Source organism: Petaurus breviceps, unplaced genomic scaffold (assembly GCF_028583685.1).
Source record: "Petaurus breviceps papuanus isolate PSGF00001 unplaced genomic scaffold, PetGlider_PUasm1.0 90723, whole genome shotgun sequence".
Lineage (NCBI taxonomy): Eukaryota > Metazoa > Chordata > Mammalia > Diprotodontia > Petauridae > Petaurus > Petaurus breviceps.
The window spans coordinates 8334206-8345996 of record NW_027187323.1 but is presented as its reverse complement, the minus strand read 5'-3'; the positions used below and the strand labels follow the sequence as shown (position 1 = coordinate 8345996).

The 11791-nt window shown below is 41.9% G+C and overlaps 1 protein-coding gene and 1 long non-coding RNA gene across 4 annotated transcripts in view; one reads left to right on the top strand and one right to left on the bottom strand.

Annotated features, from left to right (window-relative positions):
• ZEB2 (zinc finger E-box binding homeobox 2) overlaps positions 1–7971 on the bottom strand; it is a 144723-nt gene extending 136752 nt beyond the window's left edge. Inside the window, exons 1-3 of one of the 3 annotated variants that reach the window (XM_069066746.1) lie at positions 7451–7971; positions 6891–7152; positions 4106–4251 (exon numbers count right to left, since the gene is read on the bottom strand). In XM_069066746.1, the coding sequence (XP_068922847.1) occupies positions 4106–4178 (73 nt within the window). In that variant the 5' untranslated portion in view covers positions 4179–4251; positions 6891–7152; positions 7451–7971. The other 2 variants (XM_069066747.1, XM_069066748.1) reach the window with 2 other exon arrangements.
• A 305-nt stretch (positions 7972–8276) lies between these two features.
• LOC138145094 (uncharacterized) overlaps positions 8277–11791 on the top strand; it is a 6317-nt gene continuing 2802 nt past the window's right edge. The window contains exons 1-2 of the long non-coding RNA XR_011164105.1: positions 8277–8719; positions 9490–9568. This is a non-coding gene — a long non-coding RNA (uncharacterized lncRNA). The remainder of the gene's footprint in view (positions 8720–9489; positions 9569–11791) is intronic.

The following is an 11791-nucleotide window of genomic DNA, read 5'->3' as shown; positions in this document are numbered from 1 at the left end:
TTCTTTCTTTCTTTCTTTCTTTCTTTCTTTCTTTCTTTCTTTCTTTCCTTCCTTCCTTCCTTTTTCCTCTTTTTTCCTTTTTGTAAAACAATTTCTGGTTTCCAAAGGACAATACTATTCCCTATATTTTAAATGGCTGTCTACTTTTATGTCTTTCTTAAAGGGCGTGTGTAATTTTTTTGGGAGGTGTGTGTGTGGTGGTGGTGGTGGGGGGGGGAATGCTGGTGCTGGTGCTTCTCCTTAGTCTCAGGCTCTCCGTGAAACGTGAGAGGAAGCAGCAGCATCTCCAGTGAGTCCGCTGCAGTAAACGGGGGCAAAGGCAGCAGCAAACTTTGCAAGTTGCCAGTGCTGCTCTGGTGGCAGGCAAGACCTGGGCATCTCCGTTCCAGTGAGATTCTTCCTATTAGAATGCTGTATGAAGACAGTGCGGTGTAATCAGAGGAATTAAGGGGGGGGGGTGAGGTTGGGTTTTTTCCCCTCCCGCTTCAGTGAAAGTGTTACAAAGTGAGTCAGGCGACTGGGGATCATCTGACTGAACTTTGCTGAAACCGACACACATTCCTGTCTGCGGGCTCCTCGCATTTCGACTCCTTTCCCCTTACCCCTACTCCCACTTTTCTCCTTCTTATTTTCTGAGAATAGATCTCATCTTTTTACATGGAGGAAAAAACGGAATATTTCCTGCTTTAAATTAACTTTACTCTGATATTCTTCCTATACGGTTCCCTGCTTAGTTCTGATTCACCTAGTTATTCTGGAGAATGATGAAGCTTAGATTGTAGATTCCTTTTCCTCTCACTTGCTAGACTAATTTTCCTCCCTCTTAATTTGCCTTTTAACAATTTTATTTAGCATTGTCATCCAATCCGTGTTTCCACCAAGCATTGTTTCAAATGCACAAACAACTGTACTCATTTATCTCCTAGTTGGTTTATTCTATTTATACATTGTTGACTTCATTAATACACACACACACACACACACAATACCACCCTAGCTTACTGTTTGACCATCTTTTTTGCAGCTTCTATTTCTATTCTTGTTGTTGTTGTTATTATTATTCCTTTCCAGGAATTTCTATGTGATTTTGATAAGCATCATCATATTTAGTGTTATCAGCAAAGACACAAGCTCAGAAGTGACATCCTTTCCATGAATCCAGGAGAGAAGAAAAATCCACTCAGTTCAGATAAATCCTGGCAATTCCCAAAGGGAAAGGCATTGGATACGTGCTTGACTAAAGAGAAAATGAAAAAGTCTTCTACCTGCTTTTCAAAACCAGGACATTGCTCGGGCAGGAAGAAACAAATTATTGAACACAAAGAAAAGCACTGGAAAAACAAACTACATCTTTCCAATTAATTAATTGAAGAAAGACAAGTAAGGAGTGAGTTGGAAAACCATGTAGCCAATGTACAGACTTTAGATTAAGTTTTCAGATTCTTGAGGATATACTTGAAATTTGCAATTAAACTTTCCTCCCCAGAGTGTTCTGAATTTCCCAAGCTACTGAATATACAGGACATGACTTTTTGAGATGCAACAGAAATGTCATTCAGGTTCATATTTGCTCCCTAAGATTGTTTATTATAGCTAGTGCTACACATTATACTCATTATCTGTTCCACCTGCAGAGTCCCCATATAGTCACTCCCTCTTTCCTTTCTATTAAATTGTTTTCAGAAAACATGAAACCGGGTAATACACTCTTCATAGACCTATGTTATGTCTTTACATTAACTGTAACTAGTTATCTATATCCATACCAAGAAAAGGGGGTGGGAGTAGGAAGGGACAAGAAACACTCAAAATAGTCTTTACTGCTAAAGAGCACTCCTGGAAACCTCGCTTTAAATCTCATTCTCTTTTCTCGAAAAAATGACTGTTTAACATAAGAAGAAAAAAAAAAAGGCTCCTTGACACAAAGCTTTTGTTATCCGGTTGATCAGCAACGTGCTTTAGATACTTGTAAGGGTGAAAAAAAAGCCCCACAACAGACATTGATTTTAGAAAATCAATAACCAACATTTAATAAAAAGAACAGAGGAAACACAAGAGAGGAGAGGGGAACATTACGTGTAATTTTAGTGTCTACTAAATTACCCAGAGATGAGGAAAGGGGAGGTCTCTAGTGTGAAGACCACCTTAAATAATGACAGACAGAAGAGTAAGGAAAAATGGGGGAAAAACCCACAAGACTTAGAAGAGGTAGTCTGAACAGATCCTGGGGAATCTCTTCTGAATATATTATTTTACTTGGGTTTGGTTTTGTTTTGATTTTTTTTTTTTGGTAATACTAAAGTCAAGCAAATAGATCAAAGACAACACAAAGGGAAAAGCCAGTGTAACATAACGAACAGTTTCTGACTAAAATTCCTCTATCACTCCCCCATATGGCTCGACACCTCCGCCACAACAAGAAAAAGACACACACGCACGCACAAAACCTAGAGAGAGAAAGACAGGATCATTTGTCTCCAATCAAAAATTCTCTTCTCTTTGTGTTATTCTCCCTCCACACCCCACATCCCACACCCCAGTCCTTTACTTAAATTCTGTAGCTCAGCTTTAAGGAAAGGGATTGAGGTTCATACAATTGTCTTCATTTCTCCTGATCTCTAGAGGAAAGTTGCTGAAAGTGGGGCCGGGAAGTCCATTCAGGGCTCTGGGAGGGGGTGGGGTGGGGGGGCTTTCGACTACGGAAGCAGTGGAGAAACTAGGGAGGGACAGAACCCCACACTAGAGGAGAAGCAGCCAAATTGTGAGCTCAGTCCAGAACACCACGTCCCATTGAGCTCAGTCTCTCTGTAGACTGCAGAGACCAGGGGAGAGGGCAATCATGGGCGACTAGACAAATTGCTTTATCAGTATTATTATGATTACACTGGAGAAGTTTCATTTTATATTTAAAAAAAAAAGTAAGTATTCTCTTCCACTATCCTCCTGTCATGGTCTCACCCCTTCTCCTCACGCATCTCCCCTCCCCCAATCTCCCTCACCCCCTAATGCCAATCACTTTTCCTTTTTATTCCCACGATTTTGTTTCAGGCAATACCCAGTCCTTAAAAAAATGGACCTATTAAAATGTCACCCCTTTTCCTTTCCTTGCTTTTTTTCTTTCCTTATTCTCTCTCTCTCTCTCTCTCTCTCTCTCTCTCTCTCTCTCTCTCTCTCTCTCTCTCTCTCTCTCTCTCTCCTACTTATTTTCTCTCCTCCCCCTCCAACCACTGGCTTGTTTTTATTTCCCTCTCCCCCGTACTCTCCATATCTCTTTCCCTACCATAAGGCGTTAGAGCTAGGGTGATCTTGACATGAAAACTGGCCGGAAAGTGCCTTTGGTCTCTAAGAGTCTTACATATCCTGCCGTTGTAGAAAGCAATCACATTAAAAAAGGAGAGATACGTACACACACACACACACACGCATACACAAACACACACGGTGATAGAGAGTTAGCAGGGTCCTGGGCAGAGCTTTGAAGAGGGACACAGGCAAAAGAAACCCAGGACCGTTAGTTGAGAGAGAGAGAGAGAGAGAGAGAGAGAGAGAGAGAGAGAGAGAGACTTGCAAAGGGACTCAGTCAGTCAAGAAACTTTCCGTATTCCTAAAGGCTCAGCTAACGGGGCTCTAGCTCTCAGATTCATTCTCTCTCTCTGTCTCTCTGTCTCTCTCCTCTTTTCAAAAAAATACTCAGTAAATTTGAAGAAAGTCCCAAGATTTGGTACTCTGCCCACTGGATCGGAGACTCCAAAGAGGTCGGGAGGGGTGGGGGTGGGGGGGAGCGGTGAGAGAAGAGGAAGAAGAGGATGTGAGGGTGGGGAGGGGGTGGGGGGGTGGTAGAAGCAAAGAGGAGATGTAGTCCAGAAGAAGGGTCTAGGAACCCCCGGTTTCTTTGACACTCACTTTCCCCGGGACTTCCTTGAACTCTCTCCCCCTCCAGAAATATACAACAGGCGGATCTCTCCTCGGCCACATAGAAAAGCGATCGCCAGCAAACCCCGGGGCGGCTGCTGCTGCTGCTGCTGCTGCTGCTTATTTTTTCTCCTTCTCCCTCTCCCTCTCTAGTGGAGTCGAAAGGAAAAGTTTGATTCAGGGTTTTTCTTACCGTTTTTCCTTCTTGGATTGGCTTGTTTTCGCCTCTTACACCTGGGGCCATCCGCCATGATCTGCTGCTTCATTGATAAGAGTGGATCAGATGGCAGGCAGTTCGCATGGACTCGGCTCCCTGATTCAGCAGCACGCAGACTCTATCTAACAACCAAACACAGCAACAATGTGGGCATTGGTATATCCCATTTAAATGCAGGGCGCCAAAGGGAGCCCAAATATTCACCCGAAAAGAACCCATCCACGCACCCAAAAGGACTCGCCGGGGTTGAAAACAAAACTAAACTTCTTCCCCTGGCCGAGTAGCTTTGTGTTTGTTAATGTTTTGTGTATTGCACCAGCAAAGGAGATCAGAGACAAGAATTACATCTTCAAAATGAGTCATAACTCATGACCGTATGAGGGAATGCACAGGGTTTTACAGTAGGCTGCTTGACTCAATGCTAGGCGGACCATTTCCTCCGAAAAGTACTTTAGCCCAACATTGTAACTTGTTTTCAGGCGATTTTTTTCAAAGGAAAACACACACACACGCAGCACACTTAGGCAAATTGATAACAGTAATTACGTTAAGCCTGGTCTCCCCCCCCCCCCCCCCCCCCGCCTGCCACCCCCCACACACCATCACCCTTTTGGAGTTAAACAAGACGCTGTGCCCCAGGTGGGATTCCCCCTCCCTTCTTTCCTAACATTAGAGTAATTATAAGCCTTTTGCACTGTACGCTCTCCCCCTCCCCAATTTGACAATATTTATTCAACCCCCCCCCCCATTCCCTCTCTTCACTATTCCATATTGGTCCAGTTAAACAGCTACAGTATAATTTTTCAAGAAAGGAAACAGAAATCAAAACCACTACTGTAATACTTTCAAGCTTTCTAAATGGTCATATCCTTTCTGGCTTGTAAACTTTTGTGCCTAAAATATATATAGAGAGAGAGACACTGCATTTTTGAATAGAATCTGTCAGAACTTGGAAAGAGGGAACTCTTGGTTTGGAGGATACTAGGGATCCTGAAAAGAAGTCCATCTTGGAGAAGATGCTTTGACTTGAGGATTAGTTTAAACAGGGGGCTATAAAAGATGTAACAGATGCAAACTGTAAAACAAGGGCAATTAACCCTTCCTCTGCCGGACAAAATCTATCCTAGACTCAGCACCTATTGTCTGCTTCTATACTAGAAGCTTTGCAGAAAACCTGGAAAGCGAGTATCAGTTTCCACACATTTGCCGAGAGGGGTGGAGGTATAAAGGAGGTGGTGGTGGTGGTGAGGGGGGTGGGAAGTACATATTTTAGAAAGCATCCTAACTTCAACATAGACTTTCAGTAAGACTTTTGCAATCACGCTTTTTGCCTTTTTGGGGTGCCATTTCTTAGCTCTCCTCCTGTTCTTTAATTGTAAAAAATAAAATGAATTAAAGAAACGCTCACGTTAAATGTTTGAGATCCTAAAGCTGGCCTGACTGCTTGCCTTCCTGACAAGTCTACTCCAGAGAAATACATGTTTAACAAACTAAACAGTTTTGTAGGAATGAGTATGAAGGAGAGATGAAGATTCAACTTTATCTTTGCCAGTTAGTTGGAACTCTGAAGTTAGTAATCTCTATATCATCCTTATAGAGGGAGCACATAAAATACAAAAAGTAGATGTGTGTGTGTGTGTGTGTGTATGGGGGGTGTAATAAACAAATTCACAGAAGCTGGAGCTTAGCACTCATGAGGACTCTTCATCTGAGCTTTGCTCTGATATAGGATTCTTAATGTCAAACTACTGATAGTGGGGTCATTTAAACACAATTCTATTTTTCTATGACTACTTAGCATTTTAAATTTACTCCTAATTTAAAATCCTAAAGTCCTGACAGCAGTTTTCTTCGCAGCTGGAGTGACCCCCCCCCCTCCCAATCTCCCTTTGGTGAAGGAGTCTAAGTTCCAGTCATTACTTTCACTTCTTTATTTATGATCACAGAAGCTGGGGTGTTACTTCACACACATCCACACAAAGAATGAAATAAAGAAATGAAACTCACTAGGCAGACAAAACAGCAAAGTTTTTGCTTAGAAAACATCCCTTTTCTATGGGAGAGGATGGGAAACTACAGCTGGGAGAGAGGCTTTTCTTGAATTTGCTATGTCTGAATTGACCACTGCTTTGCAATTATTAACAGGTATATGCAAAGTTTAAGATTCTTAGTGTAATTGATTTTGTTTAGATGCTACAAGATGACAGCATAAGTCCACCTATTGACTTTGTATATAGCTGAATCACTCTCAATAAAACTTTTGCAAAGATGGAAGCAATATGGGAGGAAAATGCACCTTAACTACCTGGATGAACAGGTACTGGGAAAAAAAATTGGGAGGGAAAAAGAAAAGAAAAAAAGGGGAGGGAGGAAGAGAAAAGAAGAAAGGTTGAAGAAGAATAGAAAGAGAGGAGAGAGGAGAGAGGAGAAAGAGAGAGAGAGAGAGAGAGAGAGAGAGAGAGAGAGAGAGAGAGAGAAGAGAAGAGAAGAGAAGAGAAGAGAAGAGAAGAGAAGAGAAGAGAAGAGAAGAGAAGAAAAGAGAAGAGGAAAGGAGAAGGGAGAGGAGAGGAGAGGAAAGGAGAGATCACTCCAGGGAAAAGCTTTCCATAAAGGAACTAAGCCCACCTGAAATTCTTGCCCTCAGACTTCATGTCTTACTTTATAATCAACTCCCATCCAAAAGGACCACGACAGAAAAAGAGGGAAAAAAATACAATGCAAAAAGGAAAAAAAAATAAGGTAAAGAAAAAGGAGAACCTACCTGCGAAGTCTTGTTTGTAGTTTTGGCCAGAAACGGTGAGAAGAAAAAGCATGAAGAAGCCGCGAAGTGTGGGGGAGAAAAGGTGGAAGAGAAGCAGCTCCTGGAGAAAATTGTAAAAAGCCTTGCAAAGAGTTGTCGGAAGGACCGTTATTCCTGCTGGGCAGGTTAGGACTGATCTCTTTCTGCCACTCCAGGAAACACAAACCTGGGGACGGACTGACGTGTTACGCCTCTTCTAATGACATTTTTTTCTTTTTCTTTTCTGTAGAGAAGAGAGGCGAGACCCTGAAACACGCGCCACCTATCTTTGTGGGGAGGGATAATTGAAGAGCACTAAACGTGAGCATCATGTGAAAACGTGATCGCCAAGTTTCTCTCTGGGAAAGGATCTGGGATAGATTATACCTTGAAGTCTCCGCAAACGCTTTAGTGGAAGAAATGAAATTCCACCTCCCTCCCTTCCTCCCTCCCTCCCTCCCTCTCTCTATCCCTCCCTCCCTCGTCCCTCTCTCTCCCTCCCCCTCCTCCCTCTTTCTCCCCCCTCCTCCCCCCTCCCTAACCATCAAGTCTTTGGCATCATTATCCTCTTCACTAAATCCTACTGGATACAAGGCGGAAAACGGTGAACACCATTCACAGAACTGGAGCACTCAAAGGAACCGAAAGTTAAAGGCAAAGATCCTGTGTCTTCAATCAAGATCTCTTCTTCTTACAAAGATATCTCTAATGGCCAGATTTCAGATGCACATTAACTTGTGTGGATTTCTCAGCACGGCTCCCAGCAATAAAGTCTTTGCCCTTTTCTCTAAGATTTTTTTTTCTTTTCAGATGCCAAAACCATATAATAAAATTATATGAAGAAACTAAATGCTGCATGTGAACTGCATCCTAGGGCATGTAGATCGGGATTCCTGGTTTTTGTCCCAACGTGTGCGGGGTTACATTGGACAAAAAGTGTGTTGGACGAAATTCTTTAGAACTGGATCACTAAGAGAGAGTATGGGGTTCTGGACTTTTTTTTCTCCAGTCCATATATACGTATATATGTATATGTGTACACACACACACACACACACACACACACTCTCTCTCTCTCTCTCTCTCTCTTTGGTCTGTGGTGTGTGTGTGTGTGTGTGTGTGTGTGTGTGTGTGTGTGTGTGGTGAGGGAGGAGGAAGCAGGGGGAAGGAAGGAGAAAGAGGAACTTACTAGGAAAGAAGAGAATGATATTAAACTGCATGAGGTCTAAGTTTTTCAAGGTTTTTTTTTGATATTGCAATTAAAATAAAATTAAAAAAAGGCTCCACCTTTGCACTGAAGGGATTGGTTATGTAAATATGTAAGGGATTTCCTGGAGAATACAGCTTTCTACTGTATGGTTAATTAAATCATCACTCAAAAGCTTCCAATGTGACGCTTCTGTCGTAATCCAATCAGGTTACGTAGGTCCTAAACAAGAAAGATATTTTCCACATCTGGAAGTCAGCAATTTAGCAAGTACTGCACATTATTAACCAATTCAGAGCCCACTTCCCAGGGGGATTTTTTGAAGTTTAAGTGTTCTTAACCAATGCTCTGCTGTTTTGTTAATCAAAAAGCTGGTTTACACTGCACATAATTGGAACTAATATAGAAGTAAATAAAGGCAGCCAAATTTGTGGATGCTGAGCACAGACATTAATCTGGATGGAAAAAAATCTCTTAGCCTCGATCAGTTCAGGCTCAATTCCTTAAAGAACCAACAGGCGTTTCTTTCAGTGAAAGTGCTTTAAATAATCTCAGTGCACAAATAAACTTCCAATTCTACAAGCCTGTGTTTTTCTATCTAAAGGTAAATATAGAGGTGGCTACAGGTTTGTACGACTGTCTTTGCTTTTATAGAGTTAAGTCTATTACTGCATTTTTTTTTAGTCTGATGAAAACTGAAACAAATGATACTCTGATACGGCACTATACTTTTACTTACATTAAGTTGAGATAAACTGCTTTGAACTGTACTTTGAATATGTGCCTAAAGCAAGAATTTGAATGCTAGCAATAGTCACTAGTAATCTCACTCAAAACTACTCCTCACATAAAAACACCTTTCTCACAAAAGAAGAAAAAAGCAAGCATATGCATTGCAATATACTCACATCTTCCAAAGTGCATTTATTTGTATTTTCTACATTTTAAAGACAACGAACTTGTCACCCTGAATTGCAGCAGTTGGATTTGATGTGTGTGTGTATGTATGTGTGTATATATACATATATATTTTTTTTGGAGAAAGGAAGATTTAACAGTTGGTTACTGACTTGTCTCTGCTATACGTCACTTCAGTATATATTTATTAAATAGAGAATTACTGGACAAGTGAATCTTTCCTTCAGGCTTTCAGATAGCTGCTGTAACAGAGCAGAATACGAGATCTTTATACACACAAAAGGAAACCAAATATTAAAGGCAAAGGTCAGATACTTTTCTCTATTTTATACTTGTAAAATTTAAAAAAATATCATAGATATCTTGCATCAAGCTCTTTCTCCACTGGTTACCACTTTATGTTTCCCTCCCTGTTTCCTTTTTTTTTAACATTAAAATTTTGGGTCTCATCTCCAGGAGTTTGCTTTTTCTGCTGCTACCTTGATATTCCCTGAACTTGTAGGAACCACTGAAGTGACAGAAGACCACAAACTAGGTATGACCCCTTTCCAGGATACATTGCTATCTCTTGTATAACATCAGGACAAAAGACCTCATCATATAGCAAACAAAGTGTTCTTTTTATACAAGACTTTATTGTGTACTTAAATGTCAGGCTACTTTGTATCTGGCTAAAAAAAACCCAAGCATTTCCATGAAAAACAGTTAATGATCTGATAACTGATCCCAGTGATTGTTCAGGTGACATGAGGCAGCACAGAGCACTTGATCACCAGTGTCCTGTAGTGCCAATCTCTAGATGCTTTGGGGAAAATTTTTCAGGCTCACTTCAAGTTTAAGGTTTTCAGCACGTTAAATTTCCTTGCGAGGTGTAAGAAGCTCAGATCCCCTACTCGCCGCCTCACCCCCCCCATCCCCAAAGCTTTCCTCTCCACCCCCTCCTTGAGCACGCCCCTGCCAGTGTTTGAAGAGACAGATACCATAATGACAAATGCTGTGAAATCAGATTAGATGGAATATTAATTTGAAAGGGGACTCCCTAGATTCAAGACCCAAGGCAGAGACAGTTTGAACCAAAGCTGCAAACTGATTTCGGGAGATTCAGAACACAGGGGAAAAAAAAAGTATAGAGCTGCCTAGCTTGGGCGTCCTCTCTCCATTCAGGAAAGCAAATCCTTAGGATGAATTGATCTTTCTACAAATGCCCTACACATTAATAATATACTTCCAGATTATAACAGAGGAAGAGGATTAAGACCATAGCTACATGTAAATTTGAAATAGTATTGCAATCGACCTTGTAGAGGAAAAATAATCCTGTAGGATTTACTTAGGTAAAACAGACCCCGGAAGGGTTCATCACAGTTGTGGAAAGAGGAACACACTTTAGTTTTCAAATCCATACTAGTTACGATGTTGTGGTCAACCTTCCCCCACCCCCCACCCCCAATCTGTCAATTTACTCAATTTTCAAAACCCTGTTCTTTCCCTCCCCATCCCACCCCAGAAAGCCTCACAGAGATAAAATGCTTCTCCTTAATGGCATACAAAGCTACAGTCTTTATTAGAACATGACCACATGATGCTATTTTAGTATATATATATATATATACACACATATATATATATATATTTTGTAAGAAGACGTTTTTAAAAACCTAGATTTGAATAAGAATTTAACCCTAATCCAGAGGATTATTTGCGACTCGGGTTGGGACTGACCAGGAGAGACAGCTTCTTTTCCAGTTGGAAGTGAGGGGTGTGTCATCGAAGTCTGCTACATTGGGCAAGGAACCACACATCAAACTTTTTCCCTACATGAAAACTGATTATGATCCCTTCCTAAGTCAGACCTAGAAGGGACAGGGGGCTGGGGGAAAAGAATCTTTTTTGAAACAAGTGTCACCTTCAAAAGCTCTTACAAAGTGAACCACCCCCTGGCAACCCCAAACGTGTCTTCTCAGTTTCTGTAAACTTCATAGATTACCTGGCTGCTGCCCAGAAGGCAAGGTGAGCTAAGAACTTTTTTTCAATTAAAGGCCAACTTCTCTGCTTCAGAGACAGCCCCCTCCGCCACCCCTCCACCCCCCGCCCAGCTCCATCATTTGACGGGAGCCAGAAAATTTCAGGACCCAAATCATCCTTTTAATTTATTGATGCAAAACAGGTCTTGATGGATGCCACTAATTCACTATGCGCTCTCCCGGGGTACTTTTCTTTCCCTCCATGATTTTGATCTTAGACCAATGCCTCGCATCACATGTAAGGCACCACGTGTGGGAATTCAATCCCCCTCCCCAGAGTCTCCCCACCTCACTCCTTGTCCCCCCCGCTTACCCTGGGTCTGGTCAGCTGACCTTTTTTTCTCTCCTTCTTCATCACCCCGCCGCCCCTATTTCCGGTCCCTAGGGTACAGGGGGAGGGCAGGCCGGGAGATTTAGGCTTTGGATGTGTGTGAGCCTGTGAGGAGGTGATGCTAGGGGCTGATTAACATAATAAAGGCCGAGCCTGGAAAAGCCTACAACACGCGACTGTCAATCTCAGTTAAGGGGACAGAAGGGGGACAGTGTAGGAATCACCAGATAACTTAGTTGATGTTGTGTGGCAATGCAGGCCAGAGAAGAGTTTAGTTCTCACTCGAAAGTATGTGTCATTAACATTTTCAGACGCCAGCAGCAACACAAGGGATTTGAAAGCTAAAGTGATACTGATACTTAGTATCTCCTCTCTCTCTCTCTCTCTCTCTCTCTCTCTCTCT